At 44.8% G+C, this 19,962-nt stretch overlaps 1 protein-coding gene across 1 annotated transcript in view; it reads right to left on the reverse strand.

Moving 5' to 3' along the window:
• LOC110535555 (zinc finger E-box-binding homeobox 1) overlaps window positions 1–19,962 on the reverse strand; it is a 67,282-nt gene that overhangs the window by 15,516 nt on the left and 31,804 nt on the right. The window contains exon 2 of the mRNA XM_036935284.2: window positions 11,543–11,698. Coding sequence (XP_036791179.2) covers window positions 11,543–11,698 — 156 coding nt within the window. The remainder of the gene's footprint in view (window positions 1–11,542; window positions 11,699–19,962) is intronic.

Genomic DNA, 19,962 nt, shown 5'->3' on the forward strand with positions numbered 1-19,962 from the left:
ACACGGAACACACATCCCCACGCCAACCACACGGTACACACACACACACAGTTACTGGTTACCATGGTGATTAAATACTTTCAGCGGAACCACCCCCATCCTGCTGCCTCACATCAAAGAAGGGAGAGGAAGGAGAAGGGGAGAGAGTGAAAGGGAATGTGAATGAAAGAGAGTGGCCAACACAGTGTATGTATGAGAGAGAGAGAGAGAGAGAGAGAGAGAGCTCTAGCGCCAGGTGCTGAGAAAGTCAGATTTCAGGATTATATGCATCCTCAGTATAGAATGGAGGGATGGAGGGGGCAGAAGAGGGCCTCCTAACCCTCACATTAAGCCACAGCTTTACTTCCCATGACCTCAGTGGAACCATCTCTCTCTCTCTCTCTCAACCATTCAGGAACGTCTTCACAGCTCTTCATTGAGATGGATTTGGAAGATTTCCACTTTCTTTTAATAACACGACGCAGCTAAATAGCAGCCTGTTTACCCAATCACACGCGTTGCTTTTTTTAAATAGCTGTATCTACAGTTACCTGATCCCTGCCTCACTCTGGCTCTCAGAATGATGTAACAGCCCTCTGACATACACAGCTACCCGGGAGACTGTGTGTGTGAAGTAGGGTCTCTCTGAGGGTCGGCACTTCCAGGTCTCTGGTTGTTATGGTTAAGGTCCCCTCGCTGTCTCTCTAAATTAGAGCTGAAGGCTACATGGTTCAAAGCCAGTCAGGCAGTATATGAAAAGTGGCCAAACATCACTCTCAGACCGGTTGTGTGCTGACACATTGAACGTGAACGAACTGAAGCACGAGTGGAAAACCTGGACAGACTCTGGAGCTCTGACTAAACCCTAAAGATGATTAATTCAAAATGCATTGTGTTATACATACCGTTCAACATCCAGCGTCAATCCTTGATGCAATAACCCTCTAACCTTGTGCTTCAATAAAATGTTAAATCCTAGCTTACAGCAGTATCACCATGTTCCTAACTTTACAAGACAGCGACATCAGCATTTCCTGTCCTGGTTGAACTGGACTCACCTTTGACCCCTACTTCCTGTGGCTGTGCATCCTGCCCCAGTTAGGTACCCTCTATAAGGGAGGGAGAAGGGGAGCCAACGTGTCTCAGAGATGAGCAGTTTCACAACAGAGAGGGAGTGATAGACTCAGTCCATTCAAATAATCCTAGAACAACAGGATACAAGCCAGTGTGGTGGAACCTGGGATGAATGTGCGGGATATCCTATCTATGCTACACACTGAGGGTACAAAACATTAAGAACACCTTCCTATTATTGAGTTGCACTTCCTTTTGCCCTCAGAACAGCCTCAATTCGTCTGGGCATGGACTAAAAGGTGTCGAAATCATTCCACCGGGATGCTAGCCCGTGTTGACTCTAATACTTCCCGCAGTTGTGTCGAGTTGGCTGGATGTCCTTTGGGTGGTGGACCATTCTTGATACACACGGGAAAAAGTTACGCGTGAAAAACCCAGCAGCGTTGCAGTTCTTGACACGCTGGCACCTACTACCATACCCCGTTTAAAGATACTTCAATCTTTTGTTTTGCCCATTCACCCCCTGAATGGGCACACATACACAATCCACATCTCAATTGTCTCGAGGCTTAAAAATCCTTTGTAACCTGTTTGGGGTGATTTAGGATCTACCACACAACTTCCCCAGCGCTCTCTGTCTGTGGGTTTCCCTTTCCTTTCCTGTTCTTCCAAGGAGTCTTAACTTGATGACTGAAGGTCCACTCATGACAAGCCCTACTGGAATGTATTATGACTCCTACTGTAGTATTCATCCTGAGTCAAGGCCCATTCTAATGTACTACTGAGACTCATCTTCACGGGAAACGCATGAGACATTGCAGAAGAGCTATTAGGTGATTGGCATCATACCGTGTATCGAATCCTGCGACGTGAGCAGGACAAACTCTGGGGTTTATTATATAGTTATAGATGCCATGCCGTAGCAAATACATGCCGTGTCTATTAACACAGTAATCACAGAGTGGAAAGAACCCTGCATAGTTCCACATGGCCAGTCAGTCAATACCTCCTTCCCCCTCCTCAGTCCTCAGTAACAATAATCATCCAGGCTGTTAAATGAGGTGGTTAAGGCAGTGTTTTACTGGCAGGGCTTTGGCGGTGCTACAGTGGATATTCATTTAGAACTAAATGAGTAATGACAGCGAGCAAGGGGCCGGTGATGCCATGTAATCAGGAAGAATGATTCAGGTAGAGAGGGGGGAAACGGAAGGAGGGAGCGAGGGAGCGCAGCAGAGTGAAAACCACCCCTACGGTATGTTTCTCCTCACTTGGTCAGAGAACTTTCATTTGAGCGCCAGACAACCAGAGTGACGGAAAGATTGTGGCTGCAGCTTTCAATGGTTACGCTGACCTACAGTACAGAAAACTGTTTAAAAGGAAGAGGGCTGAGACATGCATTATGTATAATCAGTTAGGTCCCTTAGCGCTGGCGTGTGAGAAAGGGAGAAAGAGAGAGAGAGATTATCATTAACAGAAGACTCGTACATTTCCTCAGTGAAAACAATGTACTGAGCGGTGTTGGGGGAAAAACATACGACATTATAAAATCCACGTACACAAACACATTTCTTTCCACAGGGCCGTGGGGTGAGACAGGGATGCAGTTTGAGCCCCATCCTCTTCAACGAGCTGACAAGGTAAAAATCTGTCGTTCTTGCCCCTGAACAAGGCAGTTAACCCACTGTTCCTAGGCTGACATTGTAAATAAGAATTTGTTCTTAACTGACTTGCCTAGTTAAATAAAGGTTAAAAAATATATATATACAGTTGAAGTCGGAGGTTTACATACACCTTAGCCAAGTACATTTAAACTCAGTTTCTCACAATTTCTGACATTTAATTAAGTTGGGTGAATTTTGGCCCATTCTTCTTGACAGAGCTGGTGTAACTGAGTCAGGTGTGTAGGCCTCCTTTTTCGTACACACTTTTTCAGTTCTGCCAACAAATTTTCTATAGGATTGAGGACAGAGCTTTGTGATGGCCACTCCAATACCTTGACTTTGTTGTCCTTAAGCCATTTTGCCACAACTTTGCAAGTACGCTTGGGGTCATTGTCCATTTGGAAAACCCATTTGCGAACAAGCTTTCACTTCCTGACTGATGTCTTGAGATGTTGCATCAATATATCCACATAATGTTCCTTCCTCATGACGCCATCTATTTCATGAAGTGCACCAGTCCCTCATGCAGCAAAGTACCCCGACAACATGATGCTGCCACCCCCAGTCATGGTTGGGATGGTGTTCTTCGGCTTGCAAGCCTCCCCCTTTTTCCTCCAAACATAATGATGGTCATTATGGCCAAACAGTTCCACTTTTGTTTCATCAGACCAGAGGACATTTCCCCATCTTTGTCCTCATGTGCAGTTGCAAACCGTAGTCTGGCTTTTTTATGGCAGTTTTGGAGCGGTGGCTTCTTCCTTGCTGAGAGGCCTTTCAGGTTATGTCAATATAGGACTAGTTTTACTGTGAATATAGATACTTTTGTACATGTTTCCTCTAGAATCTTCACAAGGTCCTTTGCTGTTGTTCTGGGATTGATTTGCACTTTTCGCACCAAAGTACGTTCATCTCAGACAGAAAGCGTCTCCTTCCTGAGTGGTATGACGACTGCGTGGTCCCATGGTGTTTATACTTGCGTACTATTGTTTGTACAGATGAACGTGGTACCTTCAGGCGTTTGGAAATTGCTCCCAAGGATGAACCAGACTTGTGGAGATCTACATTTTTTTTCTGAGGTCTTGGCTGATTCTTTTGATTTTCCCGTGATGTAAAGCAAAAAGGCACTGAGTTTGAAAATAGGCCTTGAAATACATCTACAAGTACACCTCCAATTGACTCAATTGGAGCTTCTAAAACCATGACATACTTTTCTGGAATTTTCCAAGCTGTTTAAAGGCAGTCAACTTAGTGTATGTAAACTTCTGACCCACTGGAATTGTGATACAGTGAATTATAAGTGAAATATTCTGTCTGTAAACAACTGTTGGAAAAATGAATTGTGTCATGCACAAAGAAGATGTCCTAACTGACTTGCCAAAACTATAGTTTGTTAACAAGAGATTTTAAACACGTTTTACAAAACTAAGTGTATGTAAACTTCCGACTTCAACTGTGCATATATATATATATATATATATATATATATATATATATATATATATATATATATTCATTATTGGTATATATATATATATACCAATTGGCGAGGGCACTAGAACAGTCTGCAGCACCCAGCCTCACTCTAATAGAATCTGAAGTAAAATGTCTACTGTTTGCTGATGATCTGGTGCTTCTGTCCCCAACCAAGGGGGGCCTACAGCAGCACCTAGATCCTCTGCACAGATTCTGTCATACCTGGGCCCTGTCAAAAAATCTCAGTAAGACAAAAATAATAAAAAATAAATAAATACAAATTCCATCTAGACACAATTTCCCTAGAACACACAAAACTATACCTTGGCCTAAACATCAGCACCACAGGTAACTTCCACAAAGCTGTCAACGATCTGAGAGACAAGGCAAGATGGGCCTTCTACGCCATAAAAAGGAACATTAAATTTGACATACCAATTAGGATCTGGCAAAAAATACTTGAATCAGTTATAGAACCCATTGCATGTCGTGGTTGTGAAGTCTGTGGTCTGCTGGCCAACCATGAATTAATAAACTAGGACAAACACCAAATTGAGACTCTGCATACAGAATTCTGCAGAATTCCTCCGTGTACAACGTAAAACAACAAATAATGCACGTAGAGCAGAATTAGAACCGATACCCGCTAATTATCAAAATCCAGAAAAGAGCTGTTAAAATCTACAACCACCTGAAAGGAAGTGATTCCCAAACCTTCCATAACAAAGCCATCACCTACAGAGAGATGAACCTGGAGAAGAATCCCCTAAGCAAGCTGGTCCTGGGGCTCTCTTAACAAACACAAACAGAGCACCAGGACAGCAACACAATTAGACCCAACCAAATCATGAGAAAACAAAAAGATAATTACAGTACTTGACACATTGGAAGGAATCTACAAAAAAACAGAGCAAACTAGAATTCTATTTGGCCCTAAACAGACAGTACACAACGGCAGAATACCTGACCACTGTGACTGACCCAAAATGAAGGAAAGCTTTGACTATGTACAGACTCAGTGAGCATAGCCTTGCCATCTCAGCAGCAATATTTGTGACCTTTTGCCACAAGAAAAAGGCAACCAGTGAAAAACAAACACCATTGTAAATATAACCCATATTTATGTTTATTTATTTTCTCTTTTGTACTTTAACTATTTGCACATCGTTTTAACACGGTAAATAGCCATAATATGACATTTGAAATGTCTCTATTCCTTTGGAACTTTTGTCTGTAATGTTTACTGTTAATTTTATATTGTTTATTTAACTTTTGTTTATTATCTATTTCACTTGCTTTGGCAATGTAACATATGTTTCCCATGCCAATAAAGTATTTTGAATTGAATGGAATTGTAATTGAGAAAGTGAGAGGAGGAAGAGGAGAGAGAAGGGAGAGGAGAGAGAGAGAGGAGGGAGAGAGGAGGGAGAGAGAGAGAGAGGTGGGAGAGAAGAGAAAGAGGGAGGGAGGGAGCAATAATTAAGAGGGAGAGAAAGAGAGAGACAAGGGAGGGAGAAGGAAAGTGCCTGATCAGGCATGGACCTGGCCAGAAGCCAGCTCTCTTGGGTTTAGGCTGTTTCAGTATAACTCATGATTTTGAAGTGTTTAATGTTCTCATGACCTGGCCAAAACCAATGACATTATTCTTCCCAAACTTTCCCTTTAAGAGGGAGCGAGCAGATGGAGAGGGGTGGATATGGATTATGTTGATGAGAGTGATATGTCTGGGGAGTAGGTCAGTCAGGTCTGAGAGAGCTGTTGAGACCGTCAAAACTGTTTGCATCACAGGCAGTCCACATAAAATAATACACAAATCTGTTTTGTATTGAGAGCTAAACTGATGACCAAACTCATCTTTCCAACCAAATATAATGAAGAACGTGCAGGTTGGCATTTATTGAGATGACTCATGTACTGGAGGCAGCTCTGCAGAGTGGTCACTAGCTGGTACAGCCACAAAGTAATACAAAAACGCTAACCTTAATCCTTGCCTTATCCACACTGGTAACCATGATGCCTAACCCTAACCTTAATCCTAGCTTATCCACACTGGTAACCATAATGCCTAATCCTAACCTTAATCCTAGCCTAACCACACTGGTAACCATGATGCCTAACCCTAACCTTAATCCTAGCCTAACCACACTGGTAACCATAATGCCTAACCCTAACCTTAATCCTTGCCTTATCCACACTGGTAACCATAATGCCTAATCCTAACCTTAATCCTAGCCTAACCACACTGGTAACCATGATGCCTAACCCTAACCTTAATCCTAGCCTAACCACACTGGTAACCATAATGCCTAACCCTAACCTTAATCCTAGCCTAACCACACTGGTAACCATGATGCCTAACCCTAACCTTAATCCTAGCCTAACCACACTGGTAACCATAATGCCTAACCCTAACCTTAATCCTAGCCTAACCACACTGGTAACCATAATGCCTAACCCTAAATGAAGACCAAAAATGAAATGTTTGTTTTCATGAATTTGTACGATATAGACAATTTTGACTTTGTACCTGGCCCATCTAGCGAAAACAGATGAGTTCTGCCTCCAGGGCAAGAATCATGACAATAAACGTCAACCTGCGAAGCACAAACTGTTCTATAAGTATGTTTACATAATCATATAAACACAACTCTGTCACAACATCAGTCCCTCCCACGTATTCCACTGGCTAACACACCGAGCCAACTGAACCAGTGTCATATAAGCAACAATCCAAACTAAATAGCCCTGTAAACGACATGTACCATTAAATAAACCTGTTACATTACATATACACTACACACTTGGCACAGGCCCTAGAACCACACACACACACACACACACACACACACACACACACACACACACACACACACACACACACACACACACACACACACACACACACACACACACACACACCATGAGCTAATGCTCCCTATGAGATGGCCTTGGGGCGGCTGTTGAAATGTTAACATCCTTTAACACCTCACATTGCTGTGCTCTGGGACCTGACATCAGACCCTCCCCGCAGTGATGTCACTTGCAAGTGTAGCGGAGTGCGTATAAGTGTGTCGGTGCATGTGTGTAGGGTGTGTGTGAGTGTCTGTATGTAGGATTGTGCGCGTGTGTGCTCAGTTCAGTCACAGAGCCGCTACAGCCCTCTAACGCCCACTAGCAACATACAGTTCTCAACGTGGCCTTTTGCCACTGGTCTATTTTAGTAAGTTGAAGGACTCTGCCCTGGTGGCATTGTCCTGCTTAAATGCCAGGCTTCCTGTCTTAAGTGTTAACCCTGCAGCCTGTAGTACCCATTGTCTTTCACTATCTCACAGTCCCGCGCAGGCAGAGCCCGGTCAAGGTATTACGTTCACTGTAAAGGGGTTGCCATGATTTCGACAGAGACAGAGGAGGCTCAGTGGCCTACAGTACACCAACTGTAACATCCAGTGCCTTCAGAAAGTATTCACACCCCTTGACTCTTTCCACATTTTGAATTTAAAACGGATTCAATTGAGATTCTGTGTCACTGGCCTACACACAACACCCCCTAATGTCAAAGTGGAATTATGTTCAAAAGAATGGCGTTCAAATTCATTTAAAAAAATGAAAAGCTGAAATATCTTGAGCCAATAAGTATTCAACCCCCCCTTTGTTATGGGCAAGCCTAAATACGGTCTGGAGTAGAAATGTGCTTAACAAGTCACATAACAAGTTGCATGGACTCACTCTGTGTGCAATAATAGGGATTAACATGATTTTTGGATGACTACCTTCTCTCTCTACTCCACACATACAACACAGATTCAACCACAACGACAAGGGAGATTTTCCAATGCCTCACAAAGAAGGGCACCTATTGGTAGATGGGTACCAAAAAAATAATAATAATAAAGACATTGAATACGGTAAAGTTATTCAAATCTATTGACGAACCCGTGTGTCAATCTAAGCAACATTATTTTAAAAATCCACATCGAAATCTGTCCGTTTTTTTTTTTATACATGGGCTGCGTCTCAATCCACCACATCTGCCTATGTCGGCCTTCCGCATCTGCGGTGGAAGGTGGGCGAGCTACAGTGGTGCTTGTCAGACCATGAGACATCCCGAAAATGTGTCTTCTCACGAAAATGAACGTAGCGTCCGAACGGTTTGGCCTAAAAACTATTATGACCACACTGTTGAAAGGGGAGACTCATGAAGACGTTCTCCGTTTTGCTCTACGACCCCCTTAAGTGTCAAAAATAAGGGGTTAAATATGTGTCCAAAAATACTAAAATAATTCCTGAGCTTTCGTATATCTCCTAGATATTGGACAGACACTTAACCTTATTCCTTTATGATTGATTCATTTTTTAAAGTTATTTTGGTCCTTTATGAATGTGTGATTCAATGTATTTTGATGATCTATAACAGTGAAGGCCAAATTCAATATTTTATCAAATAATTGTTTTATGTATTTTTTTGATACACCCCCCCCCCCCCCCCCCCCCCCCCCCCATGGGTTAAGACTTGTAGAGTGTTTAATTACACTTTGGATGGTGTTATCAATACACACAGTCACTACAAAGATACAGGTGTCCTTCATAACTCAGTTGCAGGAGAGGAAGAAAACTGCTCAGGGATTTCACCATGAGGCCAATGGTGACTTTAAAACAGTTACAGAATTGAATGGCTCCACAATACTAACCTAAATGACAGAGTGAATTGAAGGAAGCCTGTACAGAATAAAAATATTCCAAAACATGCTTCCAGTTCGCAATAAAGCACTAAAGTAATACAGCAAAAACATAACAAAGAAATTAACTTTATGTCCTGAATACAAAGCGTTATGCTTGTGGCAAATCTAACACAACATCACTGAGTGCCACTCTTCATATTTTCAAGCATGGTGCTATGGGTATGGACTAGGGATTTTTATTAGCATAAAAGGAAACGGAATAGAGCTAAGCACAGGCAAAATCCTAGACATTGGGAGACAAATTCACCTTTCAGCAGGACAATAACCTAAAACACAAGGCTACATCTACACTGGAGTTGCTTACCAAGACAACATTGAATGTTCCTGAGTGGCCTAGTTACAGTTTTTAACTTAAATCGGCTTGAAAATCTATGGCAAAACTTGAAAATGGCTGTCTAGCAATGAGCAACAACCAACTTGACAGAGCTTGAATAATGTTTTTAAGAATAATGTGTAAATATTGTACAATCCAGGTGTGCAAAGCTCTTAACCTGTTACGGATGATGCGAATTCTCGCAGCTTTTCGCAACTTTTTGTTAAAAATCGCGCAACATTTCAACGTCCTGCTACTCATGCCAGGAATATAGTATATGCATATGATAAGTATGTGTGTATAGAAAACACTCTGAAGTTTCTAAAACTGGTTAAATCATGTCTGTGGCTATAACAGAACGTGTTCAGGAGTAACAATCCCAGGGAAAACTGTTCACCAAAAACACAAAAAAAATATTCATCCGCCAGTCTTTGAATTGTCTAAGGCGATAGAAAATAGATGAGGTTCCGAGGTACAACGCCTACAGCTTCCACACGATGTCGCCAGTACTGGCATTTCATTGCAAGTTTATCCTTGGTGGGATGACGTATAGGCACTTCCTGCCGAGGAAATTATGAAAGTGAAAAAAATGGACGATGATTTCAAGACTTGCTGCTATCGAATACAGATCGCCCCGTGATCAATTTGATCGATTATTAACGTTTATTAATACCTTGGTTTACAAAAGTAGTTTGAAGTGATTTGTAAAAGTTTATAGGCAACTTTTTTAATTTTAAAAAGTGACGTTGCGTCTTGAAAAGGTGAATTTTCCTTGGATCAGACGGCCTTCATAAATGGACATTTTGGGTACACAATGACGGATTTAATCGGGAAAAAGACCCAATTGTGATGTTTATGGGACATATAGGAGTGCCAACAAAGAAGCTCGTCAAAGGTAATGAATGTTTTATATTTTATTTCTGCGTTTTGTGTAGCGCCGGCTACCGCTAAATCTTTTGTTTAGGTCTCGTTCAGGTATTTCGGGGGGTGCATGCTATCAGATAATAGCTTCTCATGCTTTCGCCGAAAAGCATTTTACAAATCTGACATGTTGGCTAGATTCACAACGAGTGTAGCTTTAATTGAGTACCTTGCATGTGTGTTTTAATGAAAGTTTGAGTTTTATTGAGTACTACAGGTGGCGCTCTTGAAATTTCCGCTGATTTTGGTTCCTGTACAGGAACAACAATACGTAAGAGGTGAATAATGTTTTTAAGAATAATGTGTAAATATTGTACAATCCAGGTGTGCAAAGCTCTTAAGAGACTTCACTACACTCGCAATAACATCTGCTGACCATGTGTATGTGACCAATAACATCTGCTGACCATGTGTATGTGACCAATAACATCTGCTGACCATGTGTATGTGACCAATAACATCTGCTGACCATGTGTATGTGACCAATAACATCTGCTGACCATGTGTATGTGACCAATAACATCTGCTGACCATGTGTATGTGACCAATAACATCTGCTGACCATGTGTATGTGACCAATAACATCTGCTGACCATGTGTATGTGACCAATAACATCTGCTGACCATGTGTATGTGACCAATAACATCTGCTGACCATGTGTATGTGACCAATAACATCTGCTGACCATGTGTATGTGACCAATAACATCTGCTGACCATGTGTATGTGACCAATAACATCTGCTGACCATGTGTATGTGACCAATAACATCTGCTGACCATGTGTATGTGACCAATAACATCTGCTGACCATGTGTATGTGACCAATAAAATTTGATTTGAAATATCTTTTCAATAACCAAAAATATAGTATTTTCTGCTATTTGAAGCCCGTGTACAAAAACTGAAAGTAAAAGACGCAAGAATGAAACTTAAGAACGGGAAGCATAAAAGTAGCGCACATAGAACAGATCTACCGCTTCTTAGACTTGCTTTCAATGAGAATGACAGATCTGTAACTCACATTTCTATGTTAATTTGGTCGGGTCACCCAAAAAGTTACATATTGCAGGTTTAAGACTTGCTGCCACTCTAATCATTTACAGTACGGTGCAGTTTTTTTTTTCTGTGGATCATTCGTAAAATTACTGTGCAAATGACAGTTTCCTGTGACAGTGTATTCTTAACTGATGCCATCTTTACTGAGTTCAGTGCAAGGAAGAATACGTTTTCAAAGACTTGCATTAGAACAGCAGAAAGTCACCAAATGTTGCACACAGAGAAACAGGCAAGGAGAGGGAGACAGAGAGAGAGAGATATCTTTGTGTGTGTGTGTGGGTGAGCGCGTGTGCTTGTGTGTGTGTGCGACCTGCATCAACTAACCTTCATCTGAGCGGTCTCCGTTGTGATCTTCACTGGGCACATTACTGTCACAGTCTGCCCCGTCTGCCAGACTCCCGTCCTCCTCCACGATGTGAAGCTTGTCCTCATCATCTGAGTCTGAGCCAGGGGTCTTCACCACATTACTGTAGTTGGTTACTGCAGAGAGAGAGAGGGGGTTGGTCATCTCACTGCCTATCAACGATTACCATGATAGAAGTGTCACGTCTGTCCCCCCCCACCTGCCTTCCCTCGTCACGCGCATCAGCGATATTGGACTCACCTGGACTCATTCATCACCTGTTTATTTACTCCCCAATATTTGTCCGTTCCTTCCCCTGTTCCCTACAGCTGCATTAATTGTTTTTTTGTGTTACTCGTTTGCCGACGCTGTTCCTGTCTCGTTCCATGTCCGTTCCTTATTAAATGTTTGACTCCCCGTACCTGCTCCGTCTCTCCAGCGTCATTCCATGTGACAAGAAGCGAGGCGCGATTTTAGACAAGGACGATGGAAGGTGCTGTATTAGATGGCAGAACGGTCTCCAATCTTGGAATATAGTCAATCCTGCCAGCAGTTTAGAAAAATTTGATCAGAAAACAGGCCAACAAATCATACAAAGGCTAATGCCAAAGCACTTCATTACAATCAAGCAAGGAAACAGAGGACACCTAAATTATGTCTTCTCGACACAAAGAAACAAAGGCTTTTCTCAAACCACCTCTCTAAATTCAGTCTTCTTCTCCTGGAGGTGCCACACAGCCAGTGACCTCCATTCCATTCCAGCGTTAGTTTACACAGAGGTATGGGAAATAAGGGGAAATGTGATGAATTCTGTCTCATAGCAGGCCTGACAAGTCGAATTACCTGTGGATGCTAAGGGACGTGCTAGCCTAGCCTAGCATGCTGACATTATACAGCAGGAGAACGTGTACTGTTTATGAATGTGATATATATGGGTTGGAAATGTGTAATAAAGTCCTTGTTCAGGCCCATAAGAGGGATGTAACGTAAAGGGGAACGTTCATATATGGGGCCTCATGTGCTTCCTACTAGCCGATAGCCTATAGTTAACGTAACCTGTTCCAAGGCTGCCTCCATAGTAAACCTTGAACTCTCCCCTCCACCGTCCATGTGTACATCTTTCCCTCTCCATCATTACTGTCAGAGGGGTGTGTGTGTGTGTGTGTGTGTGTGTGTGTGTGTGTGTGACCCTCTGGTGCTACAGGGTTGGAGCGTTAGGAGAGTCTCAGCCTACAGAGGTGATTATTAAATTGTGCTGCCACTCGGCAGCAGATGTGTGTGTGCTTGCATGTGTATTTGCATCGGTGTATTATTGAGCTTGGGACCTGGGACTAATTACACTTCATACGGCCTCTCATCATTTGAACCTGTTTCTCCATCTCTCTCTCTCTATTCCACCTGTGGGGACTGTCTCTCTCTCTCGCTCCCCCTCTCCATCCATTTGTTCCCCAGCTCACAGCACTGTGCCTCTCTCAAGACAAATCAATTCTCCACTGAGAGGCGCCCAGTCAGCAATGGGCTCAAGCTGCAGAGCTGAAACGCAGGTCACACACCTGCACCCACATCACACACACACTGCACAAAACCACACACTACCTCCCCAGACCACACTCTCTGTCCGTATCGCTCTCTGTCCGTATCTCTCTCTGTCCGTATCTCTCTCCGTCCGTATCTCTCTCTGTCCGTATCTCTCTCCATCCGTATCTCTCTCCGTCCGTATCTCTCTCCGCCCGTATCTCTCTCTGTTCGTATCTCTCTCCGTCCGTATCTCTCTCTGTCCGTATCTCTCTCCATCCGTATCTCTCTCCGTCCGTATCTCTCTCCGTCCGTATCTCTCTCTGTCCGTATCTCTCTCCGTCCGTATCTCTCTCCGTCAGTATCTCTCTCTGTTTGTATCTCTCTCCGTCCGTATCTCTCTCTGTCCGAATCTCTCTCTGTCCGTCCGTCTGTATCTCTGTCCGTATCTCTCTCCGTCAGTATCTCTCTCTGTTTGTATCTCTCTCCGTCCGTATCTCTCTCTGTCCGTATCTCTCTCTGTCCGTCCGTCTGTATCTCTGTCCGTATCTCTCTCTGTCAGTATCTCTCTCTGTTTGTATCTCTCTCTGTCCGTATCTCTCTCTGTCCGTATCTCTCTCTGTCCGTCCGTCTGTATCTCTGTCCGTATCTCTCTCCGTCAGTATCTCTCTCTGTTTGTATCTCTCTCCGTCCGTATCTCTCTCTGTCCGTATCTCTCTCTGTCCGTCCGTCTGTATCTCTGTCCGTATCTCTCTCCGTCAGTATCTCTCTCTGTTTGTATCTCTCTCCGTCCGTATCTCTCTCTGTCCGTATCTCTCTCCGTCCGTATCTCTCTCCGTCCGTATCTCTCTCCGTCCGTATCTCTCTCCGTCCGTATCTCTCTCCGTCCGTATCTCTCTCTGTCCGTATCTCCGTCCGTATCTCTCTCTGTTCGTATCTCTCTCTGTCCGTATCTCTCTCCGTCCGTATCTCTCTCTGTCCGTATCTCCGTCCGTATCTCTCTCCGTCCGTATCTCTCTCTGTCCGTATCTCTCTCTGTCCGTATCTCTCTCCGTCCGTATCTCTCTCTGTCCGTATCTCCGTCCGTATCTCTCTCCGTCCGTATCTCTCTCCGTCCGTATCTCTCTCCGTCCGTATCTCTCTCCGTCCGTATCTCTCTCTGTCCGTATCTCTGTCCGTATCTCTCTCTGTCCGTATCTCTCTCTGTCCGTATCTCTCTCTGTCCGTCCGTCTGTATCTCTGTCCGTATCTCTCTCTGTCCGTATCTCTGTCCGTATCTCTCTCTGTCCGTATCTCTCTCTGTCCGTATCTCTCTCTGTCCGTCCGTCTGTATCTCTGTCCGTATCTCTCTCTGTCCGTATCTCTGTCCGCCCATCTGTATCTCTGTCCGTCAGTCCGTTTCTCTGTCCGTCCGTATCTCTGTCCATCCGTCTGTATCTCTGTTCGTCCGTCCGTATCTCTTTCTCTCTAGGGCATAGTGGTGGGGAATTATGTTTTTGTGAGACGCGGCAACCTGTGGCTGGGGAATGATCTTCTGTTAGAATCTACACGAATAAGTCTGCAGAGCTGACTGAGAATCACGGGGAGGTTAGGTTTATGAATAGAGTACACCTGGTTGATATTCTCAGAAACTCCCCATAGGAACACACACAGCTCAGGAAGAGAGGAGGGGGCTGATATATGGACCAGGTTCAACACGGCTCTGCATCTGCAGAATTCCACAGCTAGGGAAAGAGAAGGTGGATTACCTAGTCAGTTGTAAAACTGAATGCATTCAACCCAACCGAATCAGAGAGGTGCGGAGGGCTGCCATAATCGACGTCCATGTCATCGGCGCCCGGGGAGCAGCTGTTGTTGCGGGTTAACTCCCTTGCTCAAGGGCAGAACGGCAGGTTTTTCCACCTTGCCGGCTCGGGGATTCGAACCAGCGACCTTTCGGTTACTGGCCAAATGCTCTCTCTACCTATCATCTCTATCTTCTAATTATCTCTCTCTCCCTCCCCATCTCTCTCTCTCCCCGATCCCTCTCTCTCCCCGATCTCTCTCTCTCTCTCTCTCTCTCTCTCTCTCCCTCCCCCATCTCTCTCTCCCTCCGCATCTCCCTCTCTCCCTCCCCCATCTCTCTCTCTCTCTCTCCCCATCTCTCTCTCCCTCCCCCATCTCTCTCTCTCCCTCCCCATCTCTCTCTCCCTCCCCCTTCCTCCCTCTCTCCCTCTCCCTTCCTCCCTCTCTCCCTCTCCCCATCCTGTGAGGCTTAGTCAGGTGATGTATAGACCCTCTGGCTGGAGTAGCAGAAGCGCTGAGTGACTCTTCAATCTCAAACAAAAGGCACTCATTTAAAGCCCCAAGAGGCTGTTTAGGGCCATAGTCACGGAGGTGCAGGCGCTAAAGTCAGCAGTAAAAACACAGGAGCAGCACTGAGAACGGATCGAGTTTTCTCAGACAAATGACAGACCGAAAGTCAACACAAAACAAAGTAGTTTGATGTTGCTGGTAGTGAGAAAAAAGAGAAATGCCCACTAGACACAGCAGCCATGTTTGTTAGTTTCACCTCAAAAGTGACAGAGTAAAAAGATGGAACATATACTTATATGGGGATAGGCAGACACTGACCATCAGCTAAACAGGAAGTGAATTCCTCTGAGCCAAATGGTCAGTGATACTAGCCTAGAGCACGTTTCTAACAGCAGTAGGTAGGTAACACCTAGGGAAAACAAATAGACAGCAGAAGTCCCTCTCCCTCCTCTCCGCTCCGCGGACACCTGATCTGCCGAACGCTTAGACAGTTGTGTTCATTAGCACTAGCATGCTAACGGACAACATGACCCATCTGAGGCTCTACCACTTTTCACTTAATACCACAAAGAAAACTATTTTTACAGTCACCTTTACTCTGTGTCTTCCAAATACAGAACCAGCTGGAAATCCGTTCCACAGAGACTCGGCTAACTTTAGGTTAAGTTAGGTTCAATTCAGTTGACCTAAAGCCCAATGCATAAAACTGTGTTTCTCACAAAGTATTTAGTGCAGGAGGTGAAGAGACCTAACAAGTTGGTGTCGGTAAAGCTCTGACTGACTAGACTACACTCACCAACCGCTACACAACGCCTTTACAACGTTCACGCGCCTTTCTGCTGTACTGACCACCAGGTATCAGACCAACATTTCTTAATTGCGTGTCCCTTGTGGTAACCTTTTCTCTATATAGTGCACTTATTTTGACCAGAGTCCTATAGTAGTCCACTATAACGCAATAGGGACGCCGCTGAAAAAACTTCTTCCCAGAATCCCTAGGAAGTGCCTATTTAAAGCACGCCGATGCCAGCCCTGCCCTGCCTACGCCCCACAACTACTGTATCATACCCACTGGTACTCAGATACCCCGTTGTGACACCTGCCAAGCTGAGTCAATAAAAGCCTGTAAAAAACGGGGGTGGGGCAATCCTTTGGGCATCACCTCACCCTGCTCTAACTGACGCCCTCACAAGCCCCTGCGACCCCAGTCGTGGAAGGATCACTTCAACAGACACACATTCTGAACCAATGTTATGCTCTACGGGCCAGTCGGCCTATCCACCGAGGCCAGTCTGTAGAGAGGACTTTAGGAAGGAACAGTCTGGGGATGAACCAGCTGGGATTTATAACAATACACGCATCAATACATACTCCAATGGAGTAGTGGACTTGATTCCTATTGGAAAATACTGTGTAAGAAAAGTATTTGGATGAGTGCAGAAACCTGCAGCGCTACACATACTGTACTTTGGTGTCTGAACTACGCCTGGAATGTCAAACCAAACCTCCGCAGTGTTTGGGCCTTAAAGAGACAGATCTGAGGGTGTGTGCGTGTCTCTCTCTCTCTATACTAATCCTCTGCATTCATCCTGAACACTAAGCCGAGCTGCGTTCAGAGCCCTTTGTTACAGCATTGTGTGTGTGTGTGTGTGTGTGTGTGTGTGTGTGTGTGTGTGTGTGTGTGTGTTTTGTACCTTTATTTAACTAGGCAAGTCAGTTTAGAACAAATTCCTATTTTCAATGACGGCCTAGGAACAGTGGGTTAACTGCCTGTTCAGGGGCAGAACGATATGTGTGTGTGTGTGTGTGTGTGTGTGTGTGTGTGTGTGTGTGTGTGTGTGTGTGTGTGACGCTGAGCAGTGTTAAGTGTGTGATTGGAGAGGTTATATCCTGCTGTAGACGTGATTGTGCACCTCTAAATTTAACCTGCTAGGATACACGGTCCTCTGCTGAGGTACACCACACACACACACACAAGCACACACACACACACACACACACAAAATGAGGTACAAAAATGAGGTACAATTTATCTCACACAGGCCACGCAGCTATGCAGCCAGGCAGCCAACGGACGGTGAAAAAACCACAGGCATCCCCCTCTAAAGAATAGACCAGCGCCGTCACAGAGTCTGCTGCGGAGTGAGGTACTTTGCTTTCCTCACGGAACCCACAACAACAAAAACGAACCAAACTAAAACAAAGCCATGCCATTCAAAATCTCAAGTATGCAGACTCAAGGTGAGACACCCTGTACTTGACTGAGGCAACGTTCCTGTTATTTAGAACAATACCACACACTCCCCCTAAAGCCCAGCCAGGAAGGTCATCTAGCTTTTAAAGGCACCCTCTCACTTCACTTGGTAAAAATACATTCACCACCACGAGCTTCGATTTCAGTCCTTCTCACGCTCACAACAAGAGCCGAGGGAGACTAAAACAAATGCAAATGCTTAGTTTGGTTCCATTCATGGATAATACATGATCAGCCTCTACCTTCGTATAGCCATGACCCAGTGCACAGCTTCCTACCAGCTGTAGAGGGCACTAGGCTCTCAGGGTACTACTTCCCAGCCTGACACTCACCCATTCACCCACTTCACCACAAGTAGGCTCTCCCAGCCATATCAGAGCCCCAGACTCAGTGGAGATAGCCCGAGTGTAGTCATATCCTGCATCAGGTCTCTTTCCATGACTACACAACACAACACAGTAAGAATCATACAAGTCTGAATCACTGTTCTAAGTTTAATATTAGCCCTAGAAGGAATAACCACCACGTTGCCCTGATAGTAACACGGACACCAAGAGGCCTTAAATCAAGGAGTTAATCATTCAAATCTAAGAACTGCCGAGGGAGAGAGGGCCCTTCATATTCATCACGTGAGAAGTGAGGAGACAAAGGCTCTTGTCATCTTGATGGCGCTAATCAGGTTTAGCATCGAAGCTAATTAGTCTCTCCACAGGTCACATCCTCTTCCCCACAGTCTCCCTTCAGGTAGAGTCGTGGAGGGCGCTACAGCTAGGCCACAGATGCTAATGGGTGTAATTGTTCTGTAGAGCCCATGTGACCGAGGAGCAGATCGGCTTCACAATAACTCCAGGAAATGAATGACTTGTCACAATACCACAGAGGCAGCAGCTAACAAAACCGATGCCGCTCACCGATAGACAAGTCCCTGTCGTATCGGTGACGAGACCAAAGACATAACGTTACAGGACGTGAGAAAACGATTCGAGGAAGTGTTTACTGTTAAACGCATGAAATCACTGAAGAACACGTGGCCTAACTCTCGCCACATTAAAATGAGCCACGGGCGCGCAGACGCCGTCTCTGTTCTCAGCTAGTAGTGTCCGCAACCGACTCTCCAGGATTCTTCTAAATAAGGCAAGGTGAACTGGTGTGAGCGAGGTTAGCTGGGCTAACCCACCGCTCAGAGCTCAGACACGTTCCTCAGTAATGTCCCCTGTCTGCCAAGACCTTTACACTCACACACATACTGCCTGTTTACAGTAGAGGTGAGACAGCCCTAGCCACCGCAATAACAGCTTACCTTAATAAGCTGCTCACACAGATGTTGGACTTTGATTTGATCAGCCTGTTGCAGGAGAACTTTCCTGCAATGCAGGACATCTTAAACTTGTACTGTATTTGAGGTTTAAAACGCTTCTTAAGTCTGAAATTTGACTTGATTTTCCCTTCAGAAAAAGGTATCAACACCTACAAAAATATCTTCATTATAATCCACATAATAATTCACATTTCATATTGTTGAAAGATAATTTTCCTGCTGTAGCAAACTGGCTCAACTTAATATCCTACATCTGTACCTTCTAAGGGAGTGGAATGAACTGTGTGGGTGGGTGGTGGGCGAGCTCTGTGTGTGCGTAGATGTGTGTGTGTGTGTGTGTGTGTGTGTGTGTGTGTGTGTGTACGTGTGTTTTTCTAGGACAATGCTGGACAAATGGGCCTGTCTGACCGACTTTGTATAGCGCTTACGGTAAGTGCTAGAGTTGAAGTGTGAGTGTGTGTGCTGTACATCATGCTGCGCGTGCGGGAGAATGTGTGTGTATGGCAGTACATTACGGTACGCGGGCAGGGAGAATGTGTGTGTATGGCAGTACATTACGGTACGCGGGCAGGGAGAATGTGTGTGTATGGCAGTACATTACGGTACGCGGGCAGGGGGAATGTGTGTGTATGGCAGTACATTACGGTACGCGGGCAGGGGGAATGTGTGTGTAGGCCAGTACATTACGGTACGCGGGCAGGGGGAATGTGTGTGTTCTGTGGCCTACACGAAGCTGTTAAAAGGCACGCCTGCCATGTAACAATCCCTCCATCTCTCTCAGCAGTAGATGCGGCACGCTGAGTCACATGACCTCACCATGTTAGTAACAGCAGGGACTGCAAGGAAGTGGGCAGTCATACCTGTACACCTATAGGCCAACCGAGTCACTAAGCCCAGCACTTTACACCTGAGTATGAAAATTCCCCGCAAACAACCACCCCACACACACAAGCTTAGCTCCTACGCAGGTCCACACTGAGGTCTGATGTTATCGTTCCATTGATTAATGTTGTACTGGC

This window comes from Oncorhynchus mykiss, chromosome 11 (assembly GCF_057628025.1).
Source record: "Oncorhynchus mykiss isolate SJ-2025 chromosome 11, ASM5762802v1, whole genome shotgun sequence".
Classification (NCBI taxonomy): domain Eukaryota; kingdom Metazoa; phylum Chordata; class Actinopteri; order Salmoniformes; family Salmonidae; genus Oncorhynchus; species Oncorhynchus mykiss.